At 42.3% G+C, this 27,990-nt stretch overlaps 2 protein-coding genes across 6 annotated transcripts; one reads left to right on the top strand and one right to left on the bottom strand.

Annotated features, from left to right (window-relative positions):
- Nucleotide 1: 1 nt before the first annotated feature.
- Nucleotides 2–23,084, bottom strand: stim1a (stromal interaction molecule 1a). 4 transcript variants are annotated; one of them, XM_077540418.1, is made up of 14 exons: nt 22,839–23,084; nt 21,292–21,419; nt 17,357–17,487; nt 16,461–16,575; nt 14,334–14,445; nt 14,060–14,175; nt 11,180–11,357; nt 8,688–8,865; nt 7,188–7,355; nt 6,991–7,091; nt 6,001–6,230; nt 5,166–5,246; nt 3,572–3,635; nt 2–1,986 (listed from the first exon to the last, which is right to left on the bottom strand). In XM_077540418.1, the coding sequence occupies exons 2-14, from the start codon at nt 21,404–21,406 to the stop codon at nt 1,557–1,559; spliced, it is 2,019 nt and encodes a 672-aa protein (XP_077396544.1). In that variant the 5' UTR covers nt 21,407–21,419; nt 22,839–23,084; the 3' UTR covers nt 2–1,556. The 4 variants fall into 4 exon arrangements, with proteins under 4 accessions (XP_077396544.1, XP_077396545.1, XP_077396546.1 ...); XM_077540419.1 differs by having other exon boundaries at nt 21,292–21,416; XM_077540420.1 differs by lacking the exon at nt 5,166–5,246 and having other exon boundaries at nt 22,839–23,083.
- LOC144032889 (uncharacterized) lies at nt 22,213–27,851 on the top strand. Of its 2 annotated transcripts, none has more exons than XM_077540422.1 (9): nt 22,213–22,307; nt 24,291–24,495; nt 24,947–25,095; nt 25,159–25,262; nt 25,785–25,912; nt 26,647–26,795; nt 26,943–27,034; nt 27,105–27,264; nt 27,526–27,851. In XM_077540422.1, exons 2-9 carry the CDS (start codon nt 24,435–24,437, stop codon nt 27,679–27,681), a joined length of 999 nt encoding a protein of 332 aa, XP_077396548.1. In that variant the 5' UTR covers nt 22,213–22,307; nt 24,291–24,434; the 3' UTR covers nt 27,682–27,851. The 2 variants fall into 2 exon arrangements, with proteins under 2 accessions (XP_077396548.1, XP_077396549.1); XM_077540423.1 differs by lacking the exon at nt 22,213–22,307 and adding an exon at nt 23,238–23,621.
- The last annotated feature ends 139 nt before the right edge of the window (nt 27,852–27,990 follow it).

Below are 27,990 nucleotides of genomic sequence, written 5' to 3'. Positions count from 1 at the left end.
ATTGCTCATTTAAAATAGTTTATTGCTTTCATGCAAGAGTGCCATAAAAGACCATCACAGAAGATGCAAAAAGTTTTCTTTGTACAAATATACGGTTTGGATTTCATAAATAGAAGCTCAAAAGTTGAAAGGTAAGAAGTTACGACATGGCTGCGGGGGCGTCGAAGCACTTTAACATGCATCAACAAAAACATTCAGAATTTCATGTACAGTACAGCTGTCGTGCAAAAGACGTACCAATTTTGCAAAAAAAAAAAAAAGTCGCCGTTTGTAAAATCTTCAAAACCACATCTTGAGTTTGGCGTACTGTCTTATTTTGGTTTGTTTGGTGGATGAGAAGCTGAAAGTACATATGCATAGTCCTGTGAGGCCCCCTGACAAATGTAAACATACAAGACAAAGATTTGTTGCTGGTGGATCACCCTTCGACGTAACAAAATGGGGTCCAGCCAACAGGGATTTGGCACTTTGATGTGGAATCCTTGGTCTTTTCTTTTGCTTCACTATTTGGGTGGATTCTGGATTGGTTACCAAATTGATTATTTTTTTTGTAGCCCTTTTCCAGCACCCAATAAACAAAAATGGCCTACACACTGCTTAAATAAAAAAAAAGAAAGAAAGAAATTAAAGCTGGACGCCACACTAAATGGGCCCTGCACCCCCTTTTCCATGTCGATTCTTCAAAATAATTGCTCCGCCCACATCAAAAGGCATCGAGAAAATAACTGAAATTTATCATCGTTGCTGTCAAACACCTCTTCCTAGGAGGAATCTTCCAAACATTCCCAGGATTCTACAAAAAAGTGATCCATTGGTCATTAAGAGTCCAAAATAAAGCAACTCCAAAAAGGCTTTCAGTTGGAAGTGTACTATAATGTGATCCAGTTAAGGAAGTAAATGGAGATTTAAAAAAAAAAAAAAAAAAGTTCCTCTGTATGAAGGAATCGAACATTATCACAATTTTTGGTAACATTTTTTTTTTTTCTCCTGATGACACAAGACGTCCATTCAAATAAATAATGAAAACAAGAGCTTTGCACACAAAATAAGGAGACGCTGTTTTAACACCGCAAGGCCATTTAGTCTGTTTGACAGGGCCATACAAATAAAAAGGAAAACTCAAACTTGACCAAATGAGCCCTTTTGAGTCGTCGATGAGTTGCCGTTTTGTCAGCATTCAAATGAAAGACATGCACCGAAAAACAAACAAACAAACATTTGTTTCCCTTAGAGACTGGCATCGTATAAATAATTCTCGTCGACAAATCCCCACACCCGGCATGCGCACCCACACGCACGCATTACTCACGGAAAGTTAGCAATATGATGCTTTCGGATGAAATTTCAAGATGAAGCTGTAAATGCACAATTAAAGTTCATGGTGGAATTTCAGCCAAAAGTCAAGACGGCTAACTTCTTGTGAGTATTGTAAGTTGCTTGCTCCTACGGTCCAAAAGGCTGGAAACCTCACAAAAATGTTGAGTGGAAACATTGACAGTGCAGGACAACTGAAAGAACCCTCCAAGAAAAAAAAAAAAAAAAAACGAAAGTAGGCCTCATTTCTTCTGCTTCTTGAAGATCTTGAAGGTGTGTTTCTTGCGGCCGGCCGTGGAATCCGTGTCCTCGCCCGTGGAGCCGCTGTCCTCCTCCAGCGGGCTCTTCTTGGCCGACAGCTGCGGGATGCGGGTGCCGGCCTTGGCGCCCGCCGCCCAGGTGGGCGAGGGGGTCTCCGGCTCGGTGGAGCTGAGGGAGCGGGTGGATTCGGCGGGGCTGTGGGCCTCCGCCGCCTCCTGCTGCGCCCTCTTCATGAGGATGGGGCTGTCGGGCAGGCGCTCGGCGGCCTCGTGGATTCGGCTGCCGCCGTTGGGCAGGCCGTGCAGCAGGGAGGTGGGCTTCATCAGGAGGCCTTTGGAGCCCAACGCCGACAGACGGTCGCCCACTTGCGACAGGGACAGCGATGAGTCAGAGTCCGAGCGATTCAGGTCCCTGCGTGAGAAGCCCAAGATTAGACCTCAACAGGGTCAAAACCCCTCAAACGTCATTGAAACACTGCAACGCCACACGGGTTAGTTTTAGGGCGAGGAGGAAGACTGACGTTGGACAAAGAGAAATGTAAAGTGAAACATATGCAAAATAGAGCCAAATTAAGCAAGACTTTAGTCACTTGAGTACAGTGGAACCTCCGCTAAATGGTTTGACAGTATTTGGCCAATATACGTATTCGAAAAGTAGCATCACTGGAAGTGATTTTTATTTGTATGAATTATTAGAATATTTTTTTATTGATTTATTGTAAATATTGCATTACAATAAAAAGTTATTCATAAATATATTAGTAAAACGTAACAAAAACATACACTACCCAAATAATTATAATTTGATTAATTATTAATAGGGGCGTCAAAATTAGTGCGTTCATGTTGAACTAAAGTTCATTTAACGCCCTTACCGGGAAAGCCTGTACTGGGGGAATTCCATTCGCAACGCAGCAGACACGCCCATGTCAAAATTGAGCAGTAATACATTTAATAATAATCCGTATATTTGTGGAGACTGGGGTTAAGCTGTATTTTACAATTTTACAAATGTGCAGAATTTCACGTTACATCATATTAAAGCTTAGATGGCTCTTAATATGAACACAAAAATGCACTGAGCTGTCACCATCTTGCAAATGCAATTATTCCACCTTGTGGCAGAAAATGATCTTAAGACTAATCAATATCACTCTTTTCTTTACCTTTTTAAACTCAATTTGATGAATTATGAAATTACTGTATCAATGACTAAAATATGCATTTCTATGAATTTAAAATTGTTTCCACTTTTATGTTGAGTATGAAAACTTAGAAAAAATATTTTATTGTACATTTAGAACAGATATAAAATGTGCGATTGATCCTGAGTTAACGATTGAAGTCATGCGATTAATTAATCCCCTATTTATAAATAATACATTTAAAATGAGTGTGAAGTATTTTGTTATTAGAAAACTTAACATCTTGAATTTATCCAATGAACTTTTTTTCTGTAAATATAAAAACCTGGCCCATGGGTCAGTTTTAAACATTTGTCACAATTCTGGGGCCATTTTGTTTCAACTGCAGGCTTTGTGGTGCTGGAAAAAGTTCAAATGGTTCAATGTTGGGCTTAGTTGGACATGGGAGGCGCCATTGCATGGGTTAAAAAATGACTGTGAGCGCAGGTGGTTAGCGTCCACACGCGCATGCCACGCGGCGAGAGATACCCGAAACTGTCGCGACGCGCCGAGTGCGCCTCGGAGACGTCAGAGAAGGCGACGTCAGGAATCGGGTCCATGGGCTGGAAGGAAGGGTGATAAACGTGGGAGGCATGAGGAGCGAGAGAGGAGGAGGAGGAGGAATTCGGATTGGCGCCCGAGCTACAGATGATGGCGGGGTGGGACACGGCAGAGGACAGCGGGGGCAGAGACAGACTCTCGAGGTGGCCGAAAGACTGGCTACGGGACTCTCGGAAGGCGGGCCGAGGCCGGGGACCCGGGTGCGAGGCTCCCTCCCCCTGCTGACCCTCCGGCGGGGAACCCTCTACCAACCTCTGCGAGCTCAAAGCCAGGTGGGGGTCAATGTGGCGCTGGCGCAGGGACATCATGCTGGGAGCTGTGGGCACAAAGCGACAACGATGTTATCCACCACTGGGAAAACGGGAACGCGCTGGTTCACAATCAGTGGAAAGAGACCAAAAACTGACTGGGATTTTTTTTTCTTTTTTTTTTTTAAAACAGACTCCAGATTTGCTATTTAGGAGGGGAAAAACCCACAAAATGGAAAAAAAATGGCCTTGGCCACCAGGAGGCAGTATAATATTTACAGTATGAAGTAGACCAGGGGTGGCAAACTGCGGTCCTCGAGGGCCGGTGTCCTGCAGGTTTTGTAGATTTCCCTACTCGAAGTGCAGCTGATTCCAATTAACAGGCTCGTTATCAGGTTTCTGCAGAGCTTGCTGATGAGCTGATCATGAATCAGCTGTGTTGAAGAAGGGAAATATCCAAAACCAGCAGGACTGCGGCCCTCAAGGACCGGATCTCGCCACCCCTGAAGTAGACTGTGTCTTCTGAGTAATTGTTATTGACACTTGATAGTTCTATTTGTGAAAGGATGACTTGATTTAACATGACTATATTGCTTTTTTATGGTTGAGAAGGGGAAAAAAAAAAAGTTAGCAATTTGTCTTGACCGCCCTCAAACACTGACAACATAAACAGGGAGTCCTCCATAAAATCCCAACATTTGTGGTGTCTTTCCTACATTTGTAAGAAAGGGAATCAAGGAATCAGGTGCTGCTACAGTGAACCCCGCCCCATGTATGATTCATTCAAAATCAGATTTTAATTGCCCCCCCCCCACCCCCCCCTCCACTCCTATAAAGAAGCTGGCCCAATGCATTTTGATCTATGAGAGATGGTGATGGCCTGACAAAATAAGACAACGCTCAACATAGGTGCTTTGAACCAAGTTGTCAAGATATGGTGCCAAAGCACTACTTGTACATTAGACACGGCTTTGGCCCAAGAATTAAAACAGCAAGGTAAGGATAGCGTCCCATAAAGCGCATGCAAACACGTGCAAACATGAGGGGGTTCACTGTATTTCAATATGTAACATTTAGGTGATAGCAACACCATGATTTGAGCCTGTCAAAGCTGCAATTTTTTCGCCTTTTGGATGGTCAGATGATAAACGCAACAATTTCCCACCTTCGGAGGTAAGAATATGAGAGAAAGCTTCTGATTTTTCAGTATGGAATATAGACATAACATATTGTTACGCCAATATTTGTCGAAATAAAACACACAGTAAATTTGTCCATCAAGTTGAAGCTGGTCCAAAGTTTCATTAAAGGTGAAAAACAGCCGGCAGGCATTTCATTCTATGTGTATCGTTTACATAAAAAACTGACATGAGAAAGGCGGTAAAATGGCTGCTTATGGAGGCGGCATAAAGAATGTTATGAGAAGCAAAGGGGTGTGCTAGTTGGTGACAAGGTTAAAAGCAGGGTGACGAGGGTGTCTACTGATAAGAGGGGGAAAAAAAAAAAGGCAGTGATTTGTTGGGCTGGGTCGGAGGTGGCTTTGATTGAGGGTGGGGTGGGGGAGGGGGCGCGTTCGGGTCAATCAAGAAATAGCCAACCAAGATTTTTCCACATGGGCTGACAATCCGAGCCGCCGGACCACAGGTCACTGGCTCGCCGCTCCAAAAGACGAGCGCCGTCTGCGGTTGGCAAAAGGTGACGGCGGTGGCGAGCGGGAAGAGGGTGGCGGTGATGCGGGCGTGAAGAGAAGGCAGTGAGATAGGAAGTGCAATTAATGCCGATGAGAAGACTTACGATTGAAGCCAAGTCAATTCCTCTGTGTGACCACTACAAACAAGAGCTTGAAGCACAACTAAAATGGTGTTAAAATGTTTTGTTTTTGTGGTGAAAAATGGATAATGCTGCCAGCAAGAATTCACAGCGCTTCCGTTTTCCGACATTTTGTCACCTTACAAGACTGCATGTTTTTGGAATGCAGGCGGAAGGCGAAGGAAGAGATGGCAACCCCACACAACAAACTGCGAGGGGGCTTTGCAAAACACTCGACCGCCGAGTGAGTACAATCCACGAAAAATGAACACCAGTACAACACAAAAAAAATTCTTATTGAAAAGTCTAGATACATTTTTTTATCAGTCATCATAACAGACTGAAGCAAAGTTGACATAGATGCATTTATGCGGGATTATGGGTAATGGAAAAATGACATATGCCAATTTACATGAATCACATTTCACAGATATCAAATGACAACCTCCACAGACACCCCACCCGTCTACCTCCATCACCAAGTGAGGCCCCGACAAGGTCCGAACCCTCACGAGTTCTGATGTCTCGATTTGGTCAGCAGGGTCTTGGGGTGCTTAAGGGACCGTTTGCTACTCCCCGCCGACGAGCCCCCGGACGAGCCCAGCGACTCGGACGAACTCTTACATTGCAGCACGGCGGGCATGATGTCCTCGTCGAGGTCGTCCAGGTCGTCGGACACCAGGAAGTGCTGCGGCGTGGCGCGGCCCCCCATGAAGCTGGGGTCCAGGTTGAGGGCCGACGCCAGCGACGGCAGACCCGGGTTGTTGACCACGGTGAAGCCGGTGAGCAGCTCGATCTGCTGCCAGCGGTGGAGACGCTCGCGCAGGGCGGCCGTCACCTCGCCCAGCGCTTGTCTGCCAAGACAATGACGAGTCCGTTTGTTGAGGCGCAGTGTCAATTTGAATGTTTTTTGTTTATCTGAACTTCTGAAGCATCCACGTAAATAATAACTAGGAGTTGACTGATAATCGGCCTGGCATGTATTGGGCATTTTGCTGAATATCGGTATTGGCCTTTTTAAAAAAAATCTGACTGCCAATAAAAGGTCAATTTAAAACTATTTTAATCTCAGGGAACTATTTATTTAAATTTTCAGTTAACTTTAGGAGATGCTGATGACCCTGGGAACCTACTGAACCTTCTTTTGTTTTTGATCGACATTAAAACAAAGTAATGTGAAGGTTTAAAAATTTAGGTATTTGTAAATTTTGGGGAAAAATATTTACTGTAGAAAACTATAGAGAGCTCTAGATTGTCTACATTAAAAGAAAAGAAAAAAACTACATTTTGAAAAGTCTGAAAAATTGTTTGATAAACATGCCTTAAGACATTACAAAGTCTAGATTGGCATTTAGATTTAAAAAAAAAATAAAAAAATAAAAATTGACGGCACAGTTTTTTTGCCCATTTTCACTGCCGATAAATATTGTCTCCAAATATCAGTTATCGGCCTTCTGGACAACAAAGAATTGGCATCGGTCCCGAAAAACAAAACAAAACAAAAACAAAAAAACATCGGTCTATCCCTAATAATAACTCTGTCAGTTTCTATCCAAAGTTTTGTAACTTCTGTAAAAAGAATTTTTGATACAGTTCGTTATATTTTGGACTCACTTTGCTGCCAAAATTTTGTGGTCCACGTCATCCAACGACGAGCTGTGCGCCACATGGAAAGTCCCAAAGAGAGTATTCCTCTTTTTCTTGATCTTCTCTGCCTGGAGGAAACAACAACAACCAAAAGCAAAAGTGTGTCATGGCATGTTACAACAAAATGCAAAGAATCTGTTTCAAAATGCAATCCAGTGTGTTACCCCCTCTTTGGCCACCAGGAGTTGCCGTTCGGCGTTCTGCTTCTTGACGTTGTAGTACTGGACTTCCACCTCGTGGGTGAGCTGCAACCACTTTTGGAGCGACTCGGGAGGGGACCAACAACTCCGAGACTCCAGCTCCTTCTCGGCTTTCTTCAGAGCCATACGCACCTGTGGAGGATGTCAAACGCCCCTTTTTTCTTAGATTCATATTTCTTTGTAGTGCTGTCACTATTGAATATCTTTCGAATCAATTAATCTATCGGTTATTCAATCGATTAACTGACTAATCTGATTCATTTTAAATTTTGAATGAAAGTATTACAAAAGCATTTTTCCCAGTGTTTATTAACTCATTTGCTCCCAGCCATTTTCACAGAAGCAATCCCATTCACTCCCGGCTGTTTTAATGGATTTTGACTGATTTTGCAAGGCACACAGAATATTGTGTTCTATTGCTATAAAAGCATGGAACCTATTAAAAGAAATATTAAAGTCTCTATTTATATATTATATAATATGTATATTTCTATCTGTTTCCGGTTGGCAGCAATTAGCATTAGAATATAGTTAAGTTTAATCAATTTTCACAAATCTATTGTGAGTAGTAATTGAGTTTTTTTTTCCAACATGGCCCTGGTTGATCTCCTTTGCTCTGCTGCCACCTGCTGGCCGTTTGTGTAATAACTACCATTTCTACAACCGTTCTTTGCAGTTGAGAGGTTGCATCAAAGCCTTCTGTATGCTCTGGAATTAAAAAAAAAAACAAAAACAGAAATACATCTTCAGGACACTTAAAAACATAAAAAAATATATACATATTTATAAGTTATTGGGAGCAAATGAGTTAACCAGTGATTGGTGTTTATTTCATACTTTGTATTCATTTAAAAAAAAGGGAGATTGATGTTGCACTACCTGTATGTTACCGGGTCGGTTATTGTTTTCCAAAGTAAAAACAGATGTTTGCAAATGGCTTACTTTGATTAAACATGGAAGATAATCAGTCTTCTTTCATGAAAAACTACAGAAATCAGTTACTGTTGATACGCTGATATCAGAGGTGTTGGACTATTTAAAAATAAAAAATAAAAAATGGCTCCAAACGATTACTCGATTATTAAAATAGCTGTTCATTTGATCATTGGTTACTCAATTAATTTTGGCAGCTCCATTTGTTTGCTAGCAACACAAGTTTCTAGAAAATATATGGTGCCCCGACTTACAAGTAATTTGTTCTCTGTCTATGTTTGCAAGTCAAATCACTTGAGTCTCTAATCGTCTTGCAGCATTTCTAAATTTTGGGGTGATTTGTAAGTTGAGGGACGACTGTACTTGTTTGCTGCGCTTGAGCTTTACTGCCAAATTCCTGTTAGGCAAAGCCAAGCGTGGGTGTATTTATTTACACGACCGTATAGCCACTGTGACTCTGATGTGCCCAAACTTACGCTCGAGCGTGATATTACAACACACATTTTCCATGCTGTATTGAGCTTTTAATACCTGCTCCAGCTCCTCTTCGGCGTACTTCTGTCGACTGAGTTCGTTCTCGGTGCCCTCGCGCAACTCCCTGAGCCGCTGGGCTTCCTGCTTGGCCGTGCTGATCTCGTCTCTCAGCTTCTGCTCCAGGTTGACCTTCTCCACCTCCACTGAGCGGTGCTCCTCCTGGGCGATCTGTAGCCTGCGTGCAAAACAAGCCTGTTAATTAGCAGGGAGGACAAATGGGGGTATGATGTCTTCACATTTAACTTTGTTTTCGGATACCTCAAACATTTCTGGTCTTTATATTACAAAAGTGTGGCTTTGAATAACTATTTGGAAAATATTTACCCCTATCTAAATGTGTCAATTTCACAACTTGAAGGTTGAATTAATTCATTTCAACATTATAATTATAATAATGGTTAAAATATATATTTTTTTTAAATGACATAATTCTTCACAATATGACCAATACGAGAAGCAATGCAAGCAACAACCACCAAAATGAACATTGTTACGTCTGAGGACGTATTTGGGTCCATGCAGGAGTTCCTAATGTTGCGGCCGGTGAGTGGACGTATGCAAAGCTTACATCAGCCATGCATCAGCAGAAACCATCCCCGACGATGACTAGCGTTCACACAGCACACAACTCTACTCAGCTCCTGGGTTGCTCACAATAAAATGGCATCAGAGGCTGGGAACAGCTGTTGGCGTGCAATTATAGAACAGTACAGTGTGTTACTCAATGCTTACGTGCTGCCGCGACGTGTGTGTGTGTGTGTGTGTGTGTGTGTGTGTGTGTGTGTGTGTGTGTTCGTATGGAGCACTTCTATTTTTAGACGTGAGCATGACTTTAGAAAAGAGGAGGGCTTTATCACCCATGACTTAATTACTCAATGCTTAGTCACGCACAGACCGTGATCTCCCAGCTCATCATAATAGCGCATAATGTGTTTGGGAATTTGCTTGAACGGCGGTAATACGGTTGCCCGTCACCGAGGAGCAGCACTTCCACAAGGAAGCGTGGTAGGGAAAGAAAGGCGATCCAGATGGAAGAATGACGATGGGCTGGCTGCACAGAAGACGACTCCAACTTAACATCACAGGACATTTCCTGAAAAATGGATAAGCCGGACTTTCTTGATGCTAACTGTTGTGTTCACAACTCGTTCGACACCGTCCTTGACATTTTTTTTTTCCCCCCCGTCTGCACCGCTACTCGACGTCCCTCCCTTCCACCCCCTCCACGTGAGGCAGAATTAGCACCAGAGCCCTCACATGTTAAGCGATCATGCTTAACACCTCGTCTCTGGATCCTAAAAGGCTCCCAGGAAATACAGCCTCCTCCCAGGGACGCGGCGGTATCAAGTGGCCCTGGCCTGGGCCCGGCTTGAGGGTATGGAAAGAGAGCAGCTGGCAGGAAGGCTCAGGAAGAAGCAGTGGACATACTGTAGCTACACTGCATCAGCTCGAGGAACTGTAAAATGTCCTTGGTTGGATTGTGGCTTTAGCGTAGAAGTCAAATCAAGTTTGGTGGACAGTCCATAAAAAGAAAAATAATAACAATAACAATAATAATAATAATACACTAAGTTTTGGCTGTAAAAGTCGGTCATCGCATCTGATCGTGTTTATGCCAGTAGAGAAGGCCGTGCTGGTCCTGGGCCTCAAGTCAAGCGCATCCCATCCCTCGGGTAAACGCTGCGAGCTGAAAGGGAGCGCTGCGTGAGATCAATGTGTTAGCGTGCCCTTGAAAGGAACAAGAAGAGACGGTACGCACGCTCGGGAGCACATTGTGAGCATTCCTTGTCGTATTAGCTGGGCCCAAAAATAGTTTCTGCAATCACCTGCGCTGCGTTGGCGCATGTCGTTCACCCTGAAACGGCTCATTCAGACTATTTTATCTTATCGACGGACTGTCCTATCCTGTTTAAATATGTGGACTCGCTCAAGTCAGATGGTCGACAAAAGGAGCAGTGAGAGAAGATAATTTGTGTTCAAATATATGTTTTTAAGGACATCTTAATTACTACACGCTCACAAAAAAAGGATAGCAAACCTCCTAGACTGGCAAACCAGCTTGAGCACGCATTGAATGTCTAAGGTCTCCCCTGGAAGAGTTGGACAAAGTGGCTGGGGAGAGGCATGTCTGGGTTTCCCTGCTAAAGCTGCTGCCCTGGCGACCCAAGCCAGGATATTTGGATGGATCATTTGAAAACTCCATCCATCCGGATGGATGGATGGACAGAGTATTCAAATGAGTCTGTACTTTTTTTTAATACATGAACCCCATATTTGTGGAATACTTAATGTGTCCCAAGCGTACCCAGACTACTACTTCCAGTGGCCCCAAGAGAATTGTGAGTTTGAGACCACTGCACTAGAGAGAGCTTGTGTTGGATATTTTGAGAGTTGCTGATATAGCAGTATAGATGAAAAATAAATCGTGTCAAAAAAAGGAAAAGTGTGACACGTTCGACGCCTTAAAAGGGGCAACCACGAAGACTCACTTTTGTTGCAGGTCATGCAGACTCTGCTCAGCCCTCTGCAGACCCTCCAGGTCCTTCATCATCTTCTTCATGTGATCCTTGGAGTAGCGGTTCTGGATGTAGGCAAACCAGCAACCGCCCATTCCGATGACAATGGACACCACCAGCATGAAGTCTTTTAAGTGATTGTGTCGGTTCACTGCAAGGCACAGAAAATTATTCGTAATGCGTGTACGGTGGAAGAGTGTCTTTTTTTTGTTGTTATGAAAACAATGTGCCCAAAACTGAACCAGGAGCGTTTATCTGCGGTACAAGCAGTACAAATTGTATAAATGACGTTTATCAGCTTTGTGGTTAAAGCCACAAGTCTATTCTGTAAACAAAAAGTGCAGTTCAGCCTCTGACTAGAGGACGTCTTGGCTTTAAAACTTTTTTTTTCTGTTGAAAGAGGAGAGTGGACTCTTTCTTCTGGTAGGTTTGGTGCTTAAATAATCTGCGGGCCTTGAAAGATTGTTCAAATTGCTTTAAAGCTGCTGGCAATATGGGGACCTCTGCTTTGAAAATGAATGGTGATCTTAAAGAAAAGTTACATACAGATACAGACATGTGATATTTACACCCACATTTACCATAGATCAAAACAAAAAAATGAAGTTAATTCAAGCTCATGTTGTTGTGCCCAGAAAATACCATAATAGTCAGGACATCCCCCTGAGCAGCTTGTAAGCACAGGTGATTAAATATTCAAAGTACCAGTAACAGAATCCAAATATTTGGGCGAGGCCTCAGATCAGGTTGCGACCTGCTTCCAAGTCGGACAGCTCAACTTGTAAGAAAGAACGTCTCGTTCGCTATTTCAGTATCGTTTTGTAAACTTGTGCACGAGTGGTTTTCTTGCACCAAAGTTCCTTCCTGAAATCCCCCGAACGGGAAGTTGATGAGGTTTTTACGAGTCACCTCAACACAAGCGTGTCTATCTTCAGAGTGTTGGAGCGCAGTTCAAACACACCCTGAATTGAAATGCAACCTCTCAGTTCCCGTTTTGTTTTGACACCAAGCCAGCAAGCACTCGTCTCCACAAATTCCACACCCGAAGAAGTGGAAGGAAATCAGCTAAATAGTGCTCATTTCTGCAGATCATGACGGCCGATTTGGGATAATGTTTGAACAGTCATAATCAATACATCGTAAAACCAACAATGGCGCGCAATGTTTAGCATATCAGATTTGCCTTACACTAAGTCAGGAGATCCAGGTTCAAAAGAGGTTGTGTTCAAATATGCTCATTGTTGGCAAATTCAAACATGCTTTTCTCCCGTGTTGAATGGGGGTTCGACATGACATAACACACCAGGCTAGCTTTTGTCCGGCACATGAACAATCGTGACATCTGCCATTGCGTAATCGGTGACACACAACAGTTGCACTTCAAATTGACGCGTTGAATTGCGTAATGTTGGCTGGATGAGGACGGGCCTCATTTTGCATACGTCTTAAAATGCTGCCGTGCCGCCGAGGGAGTCGCAGTCGATGCGAGCATGAATGCTTAGAGAGGCTGTCAGAGCCAGACGTCGCTCGCTTGTGTGCTCCTGGGTGTCAAAATCCCGGGTGACAAATGCCACATCCAGATTCCCCTTCCACGCTGTGCATCATCAAGTCAACAAAGTGGGCAACCAGTGTCGTCCATGCATGTCCCTGGCTGGTCACATGTGGTCAGATTATCTGGTCAGATAAAACTTACATAAGACAGCTTTAATGTTTTCTGGTTTCCCATGCAAGTGTTTTGAATATGGCCGATGCAGCAGAGACGCACATTTTGAATGTATTCCAGAATATAACATTTAATTCCGGTTAAGGTAAAACATTAGAGAGGATCTGCAATAAGGCATTATAGTGTGGTACTGTAACTCACGGCTGCCCCAACCTTTTCCCACCCACGACCTCAAGCCTGCACTCTGTGAGCGTGCCATCTGGAGTTTGGCAGACAGTAAACAGTTCTTCCAAAAACAGAACACAAAAAAAGAAATCTACAACTACACTTCTTTTCATCTTTAATAAATCTCTTTGAAGGAAATGCCACATTTACAATAGCCTATTGATAAGTTATACAACTTTGTAAAATACTGTAAAGTGATTGTTCAGTTTCAACAAGTTACTCTTTGCATCATCCCCTCCAAGACTCAGCTGTACCTTATCAAATCACAATTCCACTGAATTGAACCGTATCATTCCATTATTAATTATTGAATCATATCACACCCTATCTATTGAGATATACGGTATCAAGTTATTGGAGAGGTGCACATCCTTTGCAACGCATAATGAAAAAATATTACTGCAGCTATAATGGGATTTTCAGGTTTCATCATCAAAAGAGGAGGTTCCTATGTAACTGGTTAAATAATTTGGCAATCTGAAAGTTCACACTTTTATTTGAACAGAAGATGATTAGGGCCAGTGAATAAAAAAATAAAGGGTGGCAGGATTCTCACTTAATCTAAGAATTCTTATTTAAAGTCATCAGTATTCTCACTTAAAAGAGGGAATTCTTACTTTGAAGTAGAAATTCTCAATTTACTGTATTCTCAGATTTTTCACTTTACAATCAGAATTTTAACACAAATGTTTTTGTTTTTTTCTTCTTCACTAGCCCTAATCCTCTTCTGTATATTTGGATCCATTTAATGCCAGATAATAAAGTTTACTACAGTCCACTAACATGACAACTTTCACGTGCTTCAGGATATATACAATAAAAAAAATAAAAATAAAAAATAAATAAATAAAAAGTGACTCCAGCCTTGTGCTCAGCTCCTTTAAAGCGAACAAGTATGTGGAACTAATCAGAGAATCACGCACATTTCAGAAAATAAACAAGCGATACATGATGTTGGCACTTACTGAGGGGTGCACCGAACAGCACAGTGTCCAGAGATTTGAGCTGCAGCTTTTGAACGTGGCTGCGGTCCAGGATCTTGAGGATGGAGTGTGTCAGAGTGGTATTCTTCACAGCCAGCCTGAGGGAGAGCAGAACACGGGAAAGGAAGTCAAGAGTGAAATGCAAGCACATACTGGATTCTGTTCAATGACCCTCTCCCCCTCAAAGCGAGAAACACACCAGCCATCACGCAATTTGGGATCAATCATCAGAGCTTACAAACATTTTGGGCCTCACCTGGGCATGGCGCTGCCATTAAAGCTCATCTTGCGGAAGGCCTCCACGTACTGCGGCAGCTCCACGTAGGAGATGAGCCACTCCACCACCTCGTCCACGGTCCAGTTATACACTGAGGACAGCGAGACGGAACGCCACAATTTTCTCAATTAGTCGATTGCCGCAAAATCCAGTCCCCCTTGTGGCTAAACATGATAACGAACATATTAGTCACCAGCTCTCATTATGACTTACTGCTTCACGTTATTTAGGTCTCAGAAGTGTCTGCCCAATAATCAAGCACCAAATTAAACCATCAAGTAAATCTGTGAGCTGCCTATTTCTGATGATGTGTCTGTAAACATGCCAATATGAATTTGGTCAAATTGAACAATTTGGTCAAGTTTCTCCGTCCATGATTTGGCAGCTCGGATCAAATGTGTTTACTGATCCAACATCAAATATTGCCTATTGACCACTCATCGTCAAAATGTTCCCCATTGTGAACAAATCACTGCCTATATGCAGTTCAATTTATTCGTTTAAAAAAAATAAATAAATTGTGGGGTGGAATTTTTATTTCAACCTTTTATAACACAGTTCTAAAGTTATAGCACAGTTTTTATTTTCCCACGTCTAAGCACAGTCTATAAATGTCTGAATTGCGCTTACTAGGGCTCAATGTTACAGGGTTTTAAATAATAATGCACTTTTTAATATTCTTAATCCACTTTTTAGAAATAAAACTGTCTCATTTTTTGATAAAGACTTAGGCCTAATATTACTACAGATGTTTTAAGTGGTACTACCATAAACAATTTGGGGAGAAAAAAATGTGGTATGCTAAACTAAACGGTACCCACTTGATAGTTGGCTAACTTGGTGGTTGGCTTCAAATGAAGGTTTACTTTGCATTGAAGCCAAAGAGTGCCTGTAACGTCTGCATCTGGGCTGTAGCCCAAACGAGCTATCCAGTGTCATAACAGAGAAGGAGCGAGGGAGGTGGTTGCTGGGTGGGTGGGTGTTTTGTGAGTTGGGGGGGGTGGGGGTAACCTAACCAGCTCAGAAGTTGCTGGAGCCAAGTCAATGTGTGCGAGTGTACTACGAGTGTGAGAAAAGGCGGACGACAGTAAGGGTGTGAAAGACACGATAGCCAAATACGGCGCGCCACATGAATGCAAGACCAGGCGACAGCGGTGGCGGGGGGTGTTGGGATCGCGACAGTATGTGTGTCGGTTTTTGTGCGTCGACAGGCTGGAGGATGTTGCCAAGTGTGCCGCTCTTTGCTCGACAAGCCGGCAGATAGAGACCCTTGACTAGTACCAAAAAGCAAAGCAAGGCAACCTTTGTTAGGGTCTTTTCCACTGTTTAATTACCGTATATTAATTACACCACCGACAGGCTAAGTTTCCCCCCCCCCGCCGGCCGCAACAACGCCCCCGTCCACCCGGCAACTAAGAGTATTGAGCGTCAGCTGTTTGTCGTCTTTTTGTCACCCGTCCGAGTCCCATGGAGTCAAGGGAAAAATTAAAGCAAAAAAACTAGACCTTTTTTTTTTACCATTCATCATTTTCAACAAATACTAATAATAATAATAATAATAATAATACTAATAATACTAATAATAATGTTCTTGGGGGTTGGAAATGATATGTATCAATAGTTGTAGAGTATTATTAAACATTGTAATTGAAGTCAAGTCAAAATAAAATGCTCTATGCGGTCTGACTTGTCTAAAATACGGAAATTAATATTAGTGTTTGTGGAATATAAATTAAGCAGCACAATCCACCTGTTTTTATGCATCTCAGGGTGAGCCCATTTTGCCACTTGTCAACTGAAAATGACATCACGTGTATAAGGGCTCAGGTAACGACTGTCACGTCTCACTTGTTTTCTAGGTTTAGTCTTGTGACGTTCACAAGCGGAGACCTTTGGCACTGTGCTGTGAGATGGATAAAAGAGGGTGGATTTTGCTGCTTCATTCATATTCCATAAATGCAAGACGAAACAGAACGAGAACTGCAACGAGAAACATCTAAGGATACAAATAAGAGCAACTAAACACTCCTTACACCCACCCCGCCAACTTTCTACATCACCAAAACATTTGAAAAAAATCTCTGCACCAGCATTTGAAAGCAGTACCTTCAGAGCCCTTCCAGGCATTCCACAGATCCTCCACGCTGATGAACTGGTCATCCCCGTGGAAGGTGTTGTGCTTGGCCTTGGGGTCGTGATAGTTCAGATCCTCCCTCAAGAACTGTGGGACGATGACATTCACAGTTTAGTGCATGACGCAATGCACCTTCCATGTTACTCCAGATGTGACAATGGTTTTTGACACACGGGGAAGGATGTAAAAAGGAGGGTGGAAAAAAAAAAGAAGGAAAAAAAAAAAAAGCGCTCAAATACAAGTATATAATCATACAATCATGTCAAGCATGAAAGGGAACGGTAGAAACTTTCCAGTTGTTATTCAGAACAAACGTTCTGTAATACTCTTGATAGAGTTAATGTGCATAAAAACACATGTGCACTCATGACTACTGGTGGTGTCAAGTAACAACATAGAAAGTACGAAAATGTAGTCATTTCAATAAAGGGGCTACAATGTACAAAGGATAATATAACCTGCTTGAACAAGAGTGCTACCTTAACTTCCGAATTCAATTTATTATACAGATAGGTGCTTTGAGTTTAGTAGATGACACTCAGTTAAAAAAATAAAAAAATAAAAAAATAATGCCCTGCAAAATTTGGGCAGATTTTTAACATTTTTTTTTTAGGACCTTAAATAACCCAACAGGAGGGATGATAATTACAAATCTTTAAAAAGAAGCATACTGCTGTTTGTTGCAGTTCAAAAGTAGCAATGTGGGTCACCCTTGTGTGCTTGATGTTAATGATTAACAAAAACTACTACCAGGGGAAAGAGCAGCAAGTGAGAAATCCTCCACAGGCTGAGAAATGATGTTATAAATTGACCTTCTTGATGACAAATCAGATTCCGGAGAGCTGAGTGAATCAGCAGCGCTACCTACCCCGTCCGTCTCCACTACGTCTACGTTGCCGTTCTTGTCATCATCCATCTGTTTGTGGATGCTGCGGATGGCCTCAAAGCTGAGGATGGGGTTCTCGTCCCGGCACAGTGGTCCGTCGATGCGACAGAAATCTGTCAGGGACAAATCATGCGCGAAGTCAGGACATGTCATACAGTAGAAATTACAAAAAATCTACAAACCTGTTCAAATGATAAAACAAAAAAACAAAAAACAAAACAAAACAAAAAAGAGACTTAGATGAGTCACTTGAAAATGTTTCCCACTATTAATGTGATCTTTAACCTGTACAAGTCCATCAAAAAAAACAAAAAACAATAGTGAGATCTGTCGAATGAAATAATGTGGTTACACAACTGTGCACACCCGTTTGTAATGTGACTGTTAGAATGAATCAAGCACATTCAAATGCAAGTTCATGGGAATTATCACACACCTGGTAAGATTCCTCTGAAGAACCCCAAATAAAGTTCAGCTGTTTAGGAGGCTTTAGCTGACTTTTTTGTCTGTGTTTTTCTATCAAGGAGAAGCCTAAAGGTTTTGCTCCAAGTTCCAGCTGTAGAAAAACAGCCACTTTTCAGGACCACCACACTTCACTGTTGCTATGGTGTTGCTGCTTCTTTCTTTTTTTTTCCCCTTTTGTGATGTGCAGTGTTGTACTGTATTTGCACCAACCCCACATTTGGAACTATTGTCAAAATGTTTAACCTTACCATAACACAGTGGTCATACGAAGATAGTTTAAAAAAAAAAATCATCATTTGTCTTGTGACTTGAAATATTGCCTGAAAAGACAGATGGTGATGTAACTGCAAAATTGGCCAATCTGTCAGTGAGGCCTTATCGAGTGACTCCCGTCTTCGCCCCACCTCCTTCCCTTGTGTGCTCACTTCCTCCTTCCTGAAGGCTCACAGATAAAGGCTTCTGCATTGCATATAGGAAGCCTTGTTGGGAATGTACCGCAGATGTCTGGCTGCGTGAAGTGCAGCAAACAATCGGATTTCAACGTACATTTGACGATTTGAAGACGCAGGCTGACTGATATGCACTGTTGCTACAGTTTGCACAGTGGAACATCTCGAGATGTACACCATGAATTTGAAAAAGACCAATAAGCGAAGTGAATGTAGCCATGATGTCTAGGACTAAGTCGTCCATAATGTTGTTTTAAAGAAACTGACAACAGTACATTCTGTATGACCTTTGTTCAGCTCAGTGAGCATCAAACAAATAACTTTCTTTGGTTTATGCTTTTTCTTTGGCTTTTCTCATAGTTGACTACTTGACACAACGTAACGTTGTATGTAAAATAACGCATGAACAAGTATTTACATTTTTTTATGCATTTTTGGACATTGCTTTTAATGCTTCTTAATTTCATTTAAGGCCTTAAGTTTAGAAAAATCCATTTAACAATGCTTTTTAATGACCCGCGGAAACCCTGATTATGCACACTTCAAATATTGAGGATTCTGTTAGTTGTTCGTGTGTTGTTTTTTTGTTTGTTTGTTTTTAAAACACAGATTAAATATGTTGGAAGATAAGCGAACATGCAAACATGCAAAGACTGATCTTAATTTTGTCGTGAATTACTAGGATATAAAATAAAACAATTTTTCGTGCTCTCAGTTGTCCCGACTATTTGGGTGGTGCTAAAATGGTGACGAGCTGATGCAAGCAAGGAACAACATCAACAGTCGCCCTCATTTCATCTGTGGCGATTCGGCACAATTGCCACTTTCTTGATAAGGGCCATTAAACATGCAGTTAGCTGCCAAGCTATGCCTACAAAAAAATAAAAATACATCTTCCCTGAAGTATTATTTGTTTTGTGTTATTTGAGCGACAATGTCTCTGCCGTGTGCATGCATGAGCGGCGCACGTAGTTAAAGTTGCGGCACAGGCGGCACCAATGCCACATAAACACGTGATTTTTGTAGCTAACTACAGCACATTCCAATACGGCTATGAGAGTTGTATACTCTTTGGTTTAAAAAGTTTCACGACACACTGCCATAATACAGTTGAATGCTCTCAATCCTCAAGAGATCATATTCAACTTCGGAGTCTCCATCGCATTTTGAGTTGTTTTCTTTTGAAGTAACAACACAAAACAGGGAGACATAATCTCCACTGGACGGTGGCTGGCACTTTGTTTCAGAAAATGATAGATAGGCATTGTTGAGTACTTCTGATGCAATTCAGTAACGTCTATCGTTTACAGACACTTTATCACTCACAAGTGCGATGTTAGCATACCAACCAGCGCACTTTATTCACAGCAGTACGCGTGACAACAAGTGTTTGAGACTGAAAAGAAAATCCTATAAAATTTTGTCAAACGTTTGTTACTTGATTGTGCATTTTAGCCTTCAGAGCCGGGAGGCCGACATACAAGCCCCCCCCCCCCCCAAAAAAAAAGCAGCTGACAAGTCATGGCTGTGTGAAAGGCTTCACCTGTGACTGCCATTTTTCTCATCATTTGCCTTGCAAACCTCTGACGAGCAGATAAGAGATTTACAAACCAGTCTGCCTGCTTTGAAGAGCTTCAGTTATGCAAGTCATTGGCAGCGCAGACCACATGCTACACGTTTACAACCACCACACAGCCAGAGCAGCTACAGCTTGTACGTGAAAGTGCATTGTAGCAGGCCTAATCCATTCCTTCTACTTTCTGTTTCTATATGAGCAAATACAGTCTACTATTTTTCACCTTGGCCTTCACATGGAACAATATTGTGCATTGTGAGATACAGTCAATCACGTCACGTAAAATAATGTTGCACTCCTGAAACTGTGGCGGGTTGTTGTCCCAGTGGCACCTTTTGACACACCCATTTCTATTGACCATTTCACAATGTTTGTCAACAATGGGAGGTTGGGTACTTCCAGGTGGCAGAAAACAAGTGATTAACGCCAACTTGGAAGTAAAACGATGGTAAGAAAAGATCATATCCAACCTGCTAGCCATACATTTCTGCCTCAAAAAAGCACATCTGCTCCATTAATCCCAGCAACAGAAAAATCAATAATTAGTAAACGATCACGTCAGTCAACTATGTCTCAAGTTCCAACACGTCTATTTTAGAATGCACTTACCCGTTGACGTGTAAATTACGGTCAACATTTTGTCTCCCTTCCGAGCAATTTACCTCACGGAAATTCATCTTTTCGACTGACATTTCACACATTCCAACTAATAGCGAAAAAGGCTACAATCCTCATTCAAGACATTTTTCTGTTTGCTCAATGGGTCTGCCTTGGCTAAATAACATGAAGGGTTAGTTTACTAGTTTTTTACTAGTGCAATTCTCCATCTATTGTAACCTAGAAGTACCAGGACATCATGTTGATGAGGACAATCACAGCGAGAATTCCGTACTGCACACGTACATTGCGTTGGTGGTAAGTCATTCACGGAAATCTTCACATTGTCGTAACCCTCAGCAATGACAGCCCTGGTGACCATTAGGTCAATTGCTTCCTGCCTGACTAAGCCTTTCACTTTTAATGCGCACCGGAGAATGTGGGGCCGGCCTGACTATTCTCAGCCAGGCCACATATAGAGCCTGCACAAAGATGCACGGGCGAGTTTGAGTCCAGCTGCCTGACCCAAACTCGTTCATGAGTAAACATCGTAACTAACTTATACATCTAGAACACAGAGTTTAAAAAAATAAATAAATCACAGCCAGAGAATTTTCAAAGTTAACAACTTTCCATGGGAATTAACAGAAATGTATGGGAAGAAGACAGCGTTTTTATACATCGATTCATCAAGAAAATAATCGAAAGATTAATCGAATACTGAAATTATTGTAAGCTGAAAAATCCCCATCTTAACTGTCTGTGAACTTTTTCTGTAAACATTCTGGAAATTGACTGTCTATTTTCTATCTCTTGGCAACCCTGCTCACCTGATATTCCATTTTCGGCAGTTTCCGCCATGAGCGAACTGGGCCTGTCGGTCCGGATTCCTCCAATGAGACACAAGCAAAATATCCAGAGGGTCACCATTTTGTTGAGCTCCATGATTGTGCCACTGCTGCAAAAACAACAAAAGAAGCATGTTAATCATATTAGCAAGAAATTGGGGAACTATCGGCACATTGTCTCAGACAGCTAATATTTCAGGCTAGGAAAATAACAGTGAAATAGAAATATTACTTCTCAGGTGAAGCTCCTATTCGACAATGTTGCAAAGTCGCTAGCTTCCCTCGTGAGGCTTAAAATTTAAATGTGTTTCATAAAACCTGTATTTCTTCTTCTCTGTGCACATGTTAGCACACATCAGATTAACAATTAAAATAAATATGATTAAAAGCCAGACCCTGTTCTATTTGGAGCTGTCACAAGTCTCACAAATAAACACTGCCGTTTTTTTGTGCAAAGATCTGATCAGCAGGATCGGATCAAGAGTTATTTTGCTTTCATGCATAAATCGGTGATTGGCTGTAACCATATACATGTGCTGATCACTCACAGTGACATCATTGATCATCGGATCCGCGAAACAAACAGATTTTTCCCAATTGCCACAAATAACGGGGTTGACTATACATTAAATGAACAAATTGTTTAAATAGATATACAGTATTGGTCCATAGGGCAGGGTTTAAAAAAAAAAAAAAAAAGATCTATCAAATCGATTTTCCTTTTCATAGCCCAATATCGATTCATAAAACCATATATCAATACTTTTAATGTGCCTTTTTTCCCCCATAAATTAATTCACGTGGCTTCTCACATCATGAGAGATCTCGTCACTACACTAGAGTAGCGTTTAAAATCAACATGGTGTCACAAGAATGTGAATATCATGACTTGCCAGTGTGTTTTTTACCACTTTATTTTCTCTCCCACTTGATGCAATGGACCGTCGGTCCCCGTCCCATCTTCTTGCTACACATGTAGGCTTACGGAGGTGATTCAGGTAAACAAACTTTTTGGCATTTTGTGAGAAACACGAAGTGGGGTTATCCGAGTGAAGGGGGAAAAGAGAAGTACGCGAGAAGAATTGCCAAAGACTGCCAATGGAAGTGAACCTTTCATTGTGACACTAACCCAAACGCTGTTGCCAGTCAGTTAGTGGTTTTTATCAAATAATAATAAACATTTAAAAGCAAAATCCTTGTGCCCCCATCACTGATAGTCTTGGACCCCATTGCAATGTTCGTGTTACAAAAAAAGAAAAAAGAAATGCTGTTCCACCGGTTCGAACACCAATGCTAGTTCAACTGGAGCGCCGAGTTTCAGCTAGCTTGCGTGACAACGGAGTAATTCAATAAAAGATGCGACATTCTCGGGATTTTAATGGATATTTTCCGCACCGTTAATGGTGAGGTAGTGACGCCATAGTTTAAAGTCCGTTTGGACCAGTCGGACGGTAATGAACTAGCTATTTACGACAGACACTACATCAGCACCGAAGCGCCCAGTCTGCCAATAGTGGAACAAAACTTACGTGTCGCGGATGAAGAAGCGGCGTTCACGTAGATTTTAGCCGTTGGTTATCATCGCTTCGGACATCAAGATAGCAAAAACGCGAGGACACGGTCCGCTTGGAAGGTATCTCTATCTTTGAGTCTTCCCCCGCAGACCAGAGAGACTGAGCGAGACTGCCCCCGGGCCCCGACCCAAAGCCGCCCCAAAGAGCCGCAGAATATGAGAATGAGAACACAAGTGGACCTTCTTCTTCTACGCTTCCCGCTCCTCGCCGAGTAGTCAAATAGCGACCCTCGCCCCCTTCAGTCAGTTCTTTCTTCAGTACTTTGGGACGTCACATAACTTAAGGTCGCCATCTTGTGTATGAGAATGGAAACGAAAGGCATTTTCCTTGACATCCAGTGCCACTGCCAGGCCCGATTAAACGCAATATTATGTATTATTTAGCATCGTTATAATGTATTTTTAAGCCTTTGATTACTTTTATCGTGGCTTTTTTACATCATGAACAATATATACCTTATCTAGTTTAACTCAGGATTTAACATGCCCACTACAGTAAAATTATGAATGAAGATTGATCAATTCAAGGGGGTAAAACTCAAAATATTGCACGTTATGTTATGTGGCAGCCCGTCCAACAACCCATCCTCCAGCTACGCCGAAGCCAATACAAACAAAATACAAACAAAAACAACGACCCCCTTCGCAATCAATTGCTGTTTGTGTTGTTTATTCAAAGATGAATTATAGGTTACATGTATTTTCTTCTCTTTCTCCTGTCTGGCTCCTAATATAACAAGCAAGCTGCTTGAAAGCTAAGGGAAAGGTCGAAGGGAAAATAAACTATAGAATTGCTTACTTGGAAATACCACACCTCTAATTTGATATATATATATATAGATATATATATATACTAAAAGGTAGATTAAAGATGGGATTTTGAGTCTGCTTTTATAAACTTGAACCTTGGTTAATAATTGGTTTAATTGTAAATGTTTGTACACATCAAAATAATTCTCAACATACAGTGTCATCCTTGGGGATATTTCACAATAAAAAATAAGACACGGCCAAGTGTCAAGTGTTTTTTTTTTATTTCGTGAGATGCATGTTTTTGTGCTTGAGGATTTTGAAGAATTACAACTGCTCTCATCAAGTTTGTTTTTATTCATTGCATGCATGCTATTTTTTTTTTTAATAGATTGTAAAATCTCATAAAGTGCCTTAATGTACCACCAGGGATGTGTGTACCTCCATTTGAGAACCTGCCTTATGCTTACTTTTCTTTGTTTATTCTTTTTTTTTTTTTTTTATTTATTCTCTGCTTAATTGTTGCGTTCTGCTGCCAAAATATTTCCAAATGAAATGTTTGCTCATTTGTTGTCAGAAGCTTTGAAATAAAGTCACAAATGTCCCAAAAGCTTCAAAGAGCGCAAACACTTGGAATTCTTATGTGATGTCGTTGAAGGCGTGATCTAGTGGACGGAAGACGTTCTGGTTCACTTGCTGGTTGGCCGACACTTGAAGCACGCATCTTGAACGAAGCATCATCTTCATCCGCGTCCTCATCCTCGGTCTTGTTTCTTCCTTTCGAGTCCCAAGTCTCCTTAACATGGGTCTGTCATTCAACGTGAGGCTCGTCGTCGTCTTCGGCCTGTGTTGGACCTGCACAGGTGAGAAAATAATTCACTTTATTCACTGGGAATGGAGATGGCTTTTTCTAGTTTGGGCTGTGGGCTTTTTGACTTTTATTTCTTCAAAATAAAGCACATTTAAATTGTCTTAATTGAAATCGATCGTCAATATTTCGTTTATCTTAAAAAGCTTCATCTATTTTTGAGTCATTTGAAGGTTTATCTTAAACGTTTTTTCTCTTGATCGCATATGCGTGTATAGCCTACTGTACAGTAGTTATATGCGTGACCAATTGTCTTTATTTGTAAATTTCACGGGTGGAAAATAAATGACTACAATGGCACAGTTTTATTCAAATAAAATTCTTAAAAGACAATTTTATTTAACAGGCCAAGAAGCCACTAGTACTTCCTGCGCGTGCGACCAAAGAGGTCACGTGTGCTGGATGTTGGCTATAGTGGCTCTCATGTTGTCTTGTTGTTGTTGAAGCAACCTTGTTCCGGTGTCCGGCGGACTGGCGGGAGTACCAGGACCACTGTTACTTCTTTTCAACAGACAACAAGAACTGGAACGATGCGCAGGCCCATTGTGCCTCCAAGGGAGGAAACCTGGCGAGCGTTCTGGACCGAGATGAGCAGGTGACGCACTATGCACGCACACACACACACCTACCTCTGACTCACTGTCTCCCTTTCTTGCAGTCCTACCTGACATCACGTACCTGGCGCTGGATCGGCCTGTGGCGTGAGAACGCGAACAGCGAGTGGATGTGGACAGACGGAAGTCCTTTCGCTCCATCTGTGACGTAAGTGTCCGTCCATTAAGAAATGCGACAAAACTCGTGACCCGCAGATGCTGCAAAATTGAATCACTCATGTTGTTCTTCATGCTCACCAACGACGACTTTAGGGTTGGTTGACTAGAAAAATTGTTTATCAACAAATACACTGTAAGACTTGTATTTATTTGAAGAATGATTGTTACTGTGATGGTTTGTTTTTCAGGATGAAAACCTACTTTGAAAACATAGCTCCAGTTTGAAAGCCTAACCAGAGTTTAAAATCCTAATTTGAGACCCTCTTTTGAAAGCCGATTGCGAGGATTTTCCAGTGACGGCTACGCAAGGGCCAACAAGCACCATAACACATTCGCTGCCAGCCCAGCAAAAAATGCATCATTTGACGTCTTTTTCCGTCAATGGCAGTAAATGAGTTAATTGGCCGGCTGCCTCGTGTCGTGTGAAAGGCAAAGACGGACAAAGGCCAGCTCGCGTCTGCTGCCTGCGTCTCTTTGGCACCTGCTCTGTGTGAAAGATCTTCTCTTTCAGGTTCTGGGCCAGTGGTCGACCAGACAACTTAGGCGGAAACGAAAACTGTGGTGAGGCCAGTGGATCAGTGTGGAACGACTACAGATGCTCCTTCCTCCAGGGCTACATCTGCAAGAAGCAGGCCTTGGGTGAGTCCACATCTTATTGATTAGTGGCTGCAATGCATCAGCATGTCGCTACAACGCCGCGCGACTCAGGCAAGCGACGAGGTTGATGACCCTCGCTCGCCTTCGACGTTGAGCGACGTCCCAGCCAAGTCTGGTTCGAGTCTTTGCTTCTTTTCCTTGACGCTTTCTTTGCCCAGTTGAGGAAATTGACAATCTGATCTAAGTAGTCGTCAAATAAATTGGCCGAGTTCTTTCGAACTTCCTCTCACAGTTTGGGCATCTTTTGAAATCATTTCAGTTATTCTAAATGTATCGATAACAAATGTTTGCTTGTGTCTGTTGGCTGTCAGTTATCCAGCAGATGGCAAGCAGCAACTTGAAGATTTTAAATCTTCATGCTCAAAAAGTAAGGAGTGATGTTTTGAACTCTTGGAAGAAAAGAGCAAGCTCTGTGTGTATCAGAAGGAGCCGCCACCTCATGGCCAAATGTAGAAGTGCACCCTTGTCCTCCCTTCCACCGTTTGGGATGGTGACACTGCCAGAACCGGCACATATGTTTTATTGAGCATTTTTAGCATGAATTATTTAACACTTTCATTACTTCTATAGTTTTTTTCAGTATAAAATCTGATAACATTTGACATTTTCTGAGCTTATGTATTACAAGCCAGCATTTAACCTGAGCACAGTCAAAAGATGAGACGGCTGATCAATTGAAGTGGATAAAAATCAAAATATTTAACGTTATGTTGCAGCCCGATCTTCGACCACTAAGAAGCCAGCGGCCGCTGTGCAGACCACGACCCTGCCAATGACCCCTCCTCCGACCACGAAGATCTGTGGGTCGGCGTGTTCCTCTAATCAGACCGGATGCTCGTGCAAGCTCGACATGAACGAAGAGGCGGTGAGGAGATAGTTTGAGCTGCAAACGTTGAAGAGCATTTTTACTCTTCACCGTCTTTCCTTCAAACAACAATTGCTGTTTTGGATTGAAAACATAGAAGAGAGCGCTGTGGAGTTTTTGTCATCTTGTGCGATTGTGTGTGTACAGGGATGGGGAAAGTCCTTGACTGGTGTGCTCACTGGACTCAGCGTGGATCGCACCATCGTCATCAGTGGGAAAGCTCAAGCCAATGCGGAGAAGTAAGAGACCACACCCCACACGCACCCACCCAAAGAAGGCAGTTACCATGACAACATGTTTGTGCGGCAGGCTCAGCATCATTTTGAGCGAGTCCAACCCAGACGAGATAATGTTGCGCCTGGAACTGAACTTTGAACTCCAAACCGCCACGCTCGAGTCGTACAAGACGGACAAACAGTTCAAGAAGCTTCCCGGACAAGTCCCCTTCGGAGCCGGACTCGACTTCAAGGTGACGTCCGTCGCCAGCCAAATGAACGTGGATGGACATCCGCACTTGTGCCCACTTCAACCTGTCAAATGATTCCAACAAGCGTTTTGTGTCGTGAGCATCCATGACGAGCAAAACAGGCTTCAACATTACTCGGATCCAAAATTTGCAAAGGTTGAAGTGGGCACAAGTGGAGATGTCCGCATCAGGATTTATTTTTATTTTTTTGACGGCTGTAGAACGTGCACGTTGGCTTGACCCTGTTGTCTTTTCGCCATCCAGATTGTCATCAAGTGCAAGGACGACGCTTTCAGCCTGACCTTCAACAACAGCGACGACGCCCCGACGAACTGGAACTACGATGAAGTTGGCGACCTGAAAAGAGTCAATCGTCTGACCGTGACATTCGCAAAGATGGTCACCGTCCTGCTGCAGTGACGACCTCGCGGTCTGACCGCCAGTTTTTTCTCTTTTTTTTTTTTTGCTGCTTTCAGTTGTTATGGCTAGTTTAATCACACACAATCGAGTCCACATTATGGTATTATTGTGCTATTTTGAGAAAATGTCTGTGTGCAAGTATAAATAAGAGATAAAAGTCCGTCCGTCAATCCGTCTTCCCATCAGTCTTTCACTCCGTCTGCCCACTACCCATCAGTCCGTCAATCTGTCAGTCCGGGAAAAAATGTGACCGAAGCGGTGTTTTAATTTAATAAAAAAAAAAAAAAAAAAAAGTTAGAGGCAACATCT

This window comes from Festucalex cinctus, chromosome 13 (assembly GCF_051991245.1).
Source record: "Festucalex cinctus isolate MCC-2025b chromosome 13, RoL_Fcin_1.0, whole genome shotgun sequence".
In the NCBI taxonomy this organism is placed as follows: Eukaryota; Metazoa; Chordata; class Actinopteri; order Syngnathiformes; family Syngnathidae; genus Festucalex; species Festucalex cinctus.
The sequence above is the reverse complement of the archived record's forward strand: the minus strand, read 5'-3'. Positions and strand labels throughout refer to the sequence as shown.

Bases quoted from the DNA above. Each gene is read 5' to 3' on its own strand.
- stim1a (XM_077540418.1), bottom strand. From the start codon at position 21,406: ATGGAGCTCAACAAAATGGTGACCCTCTGGATATTTTGCTTGTGTCTC. The intron at 17,488-21,291 runs GTGAGCAGGGTT...TGTCCCTGACAG, and splicing joins TGCCGAAAATGGAATATCAG to ATTTCTGTCGCATCGACGGA. The intron at 16,576-17,356 runs GTAGGTAGCGCT...ATCGTCCCACAG, and splicing joins ACGTAGTGGAGACGGACGGG to TTCTTGAGGGAGGATCTGAA.
- LOC144032889 (XM_077540422.1), top strand. From the start codon at position 24,435: ATGGGTCTGTCATTCAACGTGAGGCTCGTCGTCGTCTTCGGCCTGTGT. The intron at 25,263-25,784 runs GTAAGTGTCCGT...CTTCTCTTTCAG, and splicing joins CCTTTCGCTCCATCTGTGAC to GTTCTGGGCCAGTGGTCGAC. The intron at 27,265-27,525 runs GTGACGTCCGTC...TTCGCCATCCAG, and splicing joins GAGCCGGACTCGACTTCAAG to ATTGTCATCAAGTGCAAGGA.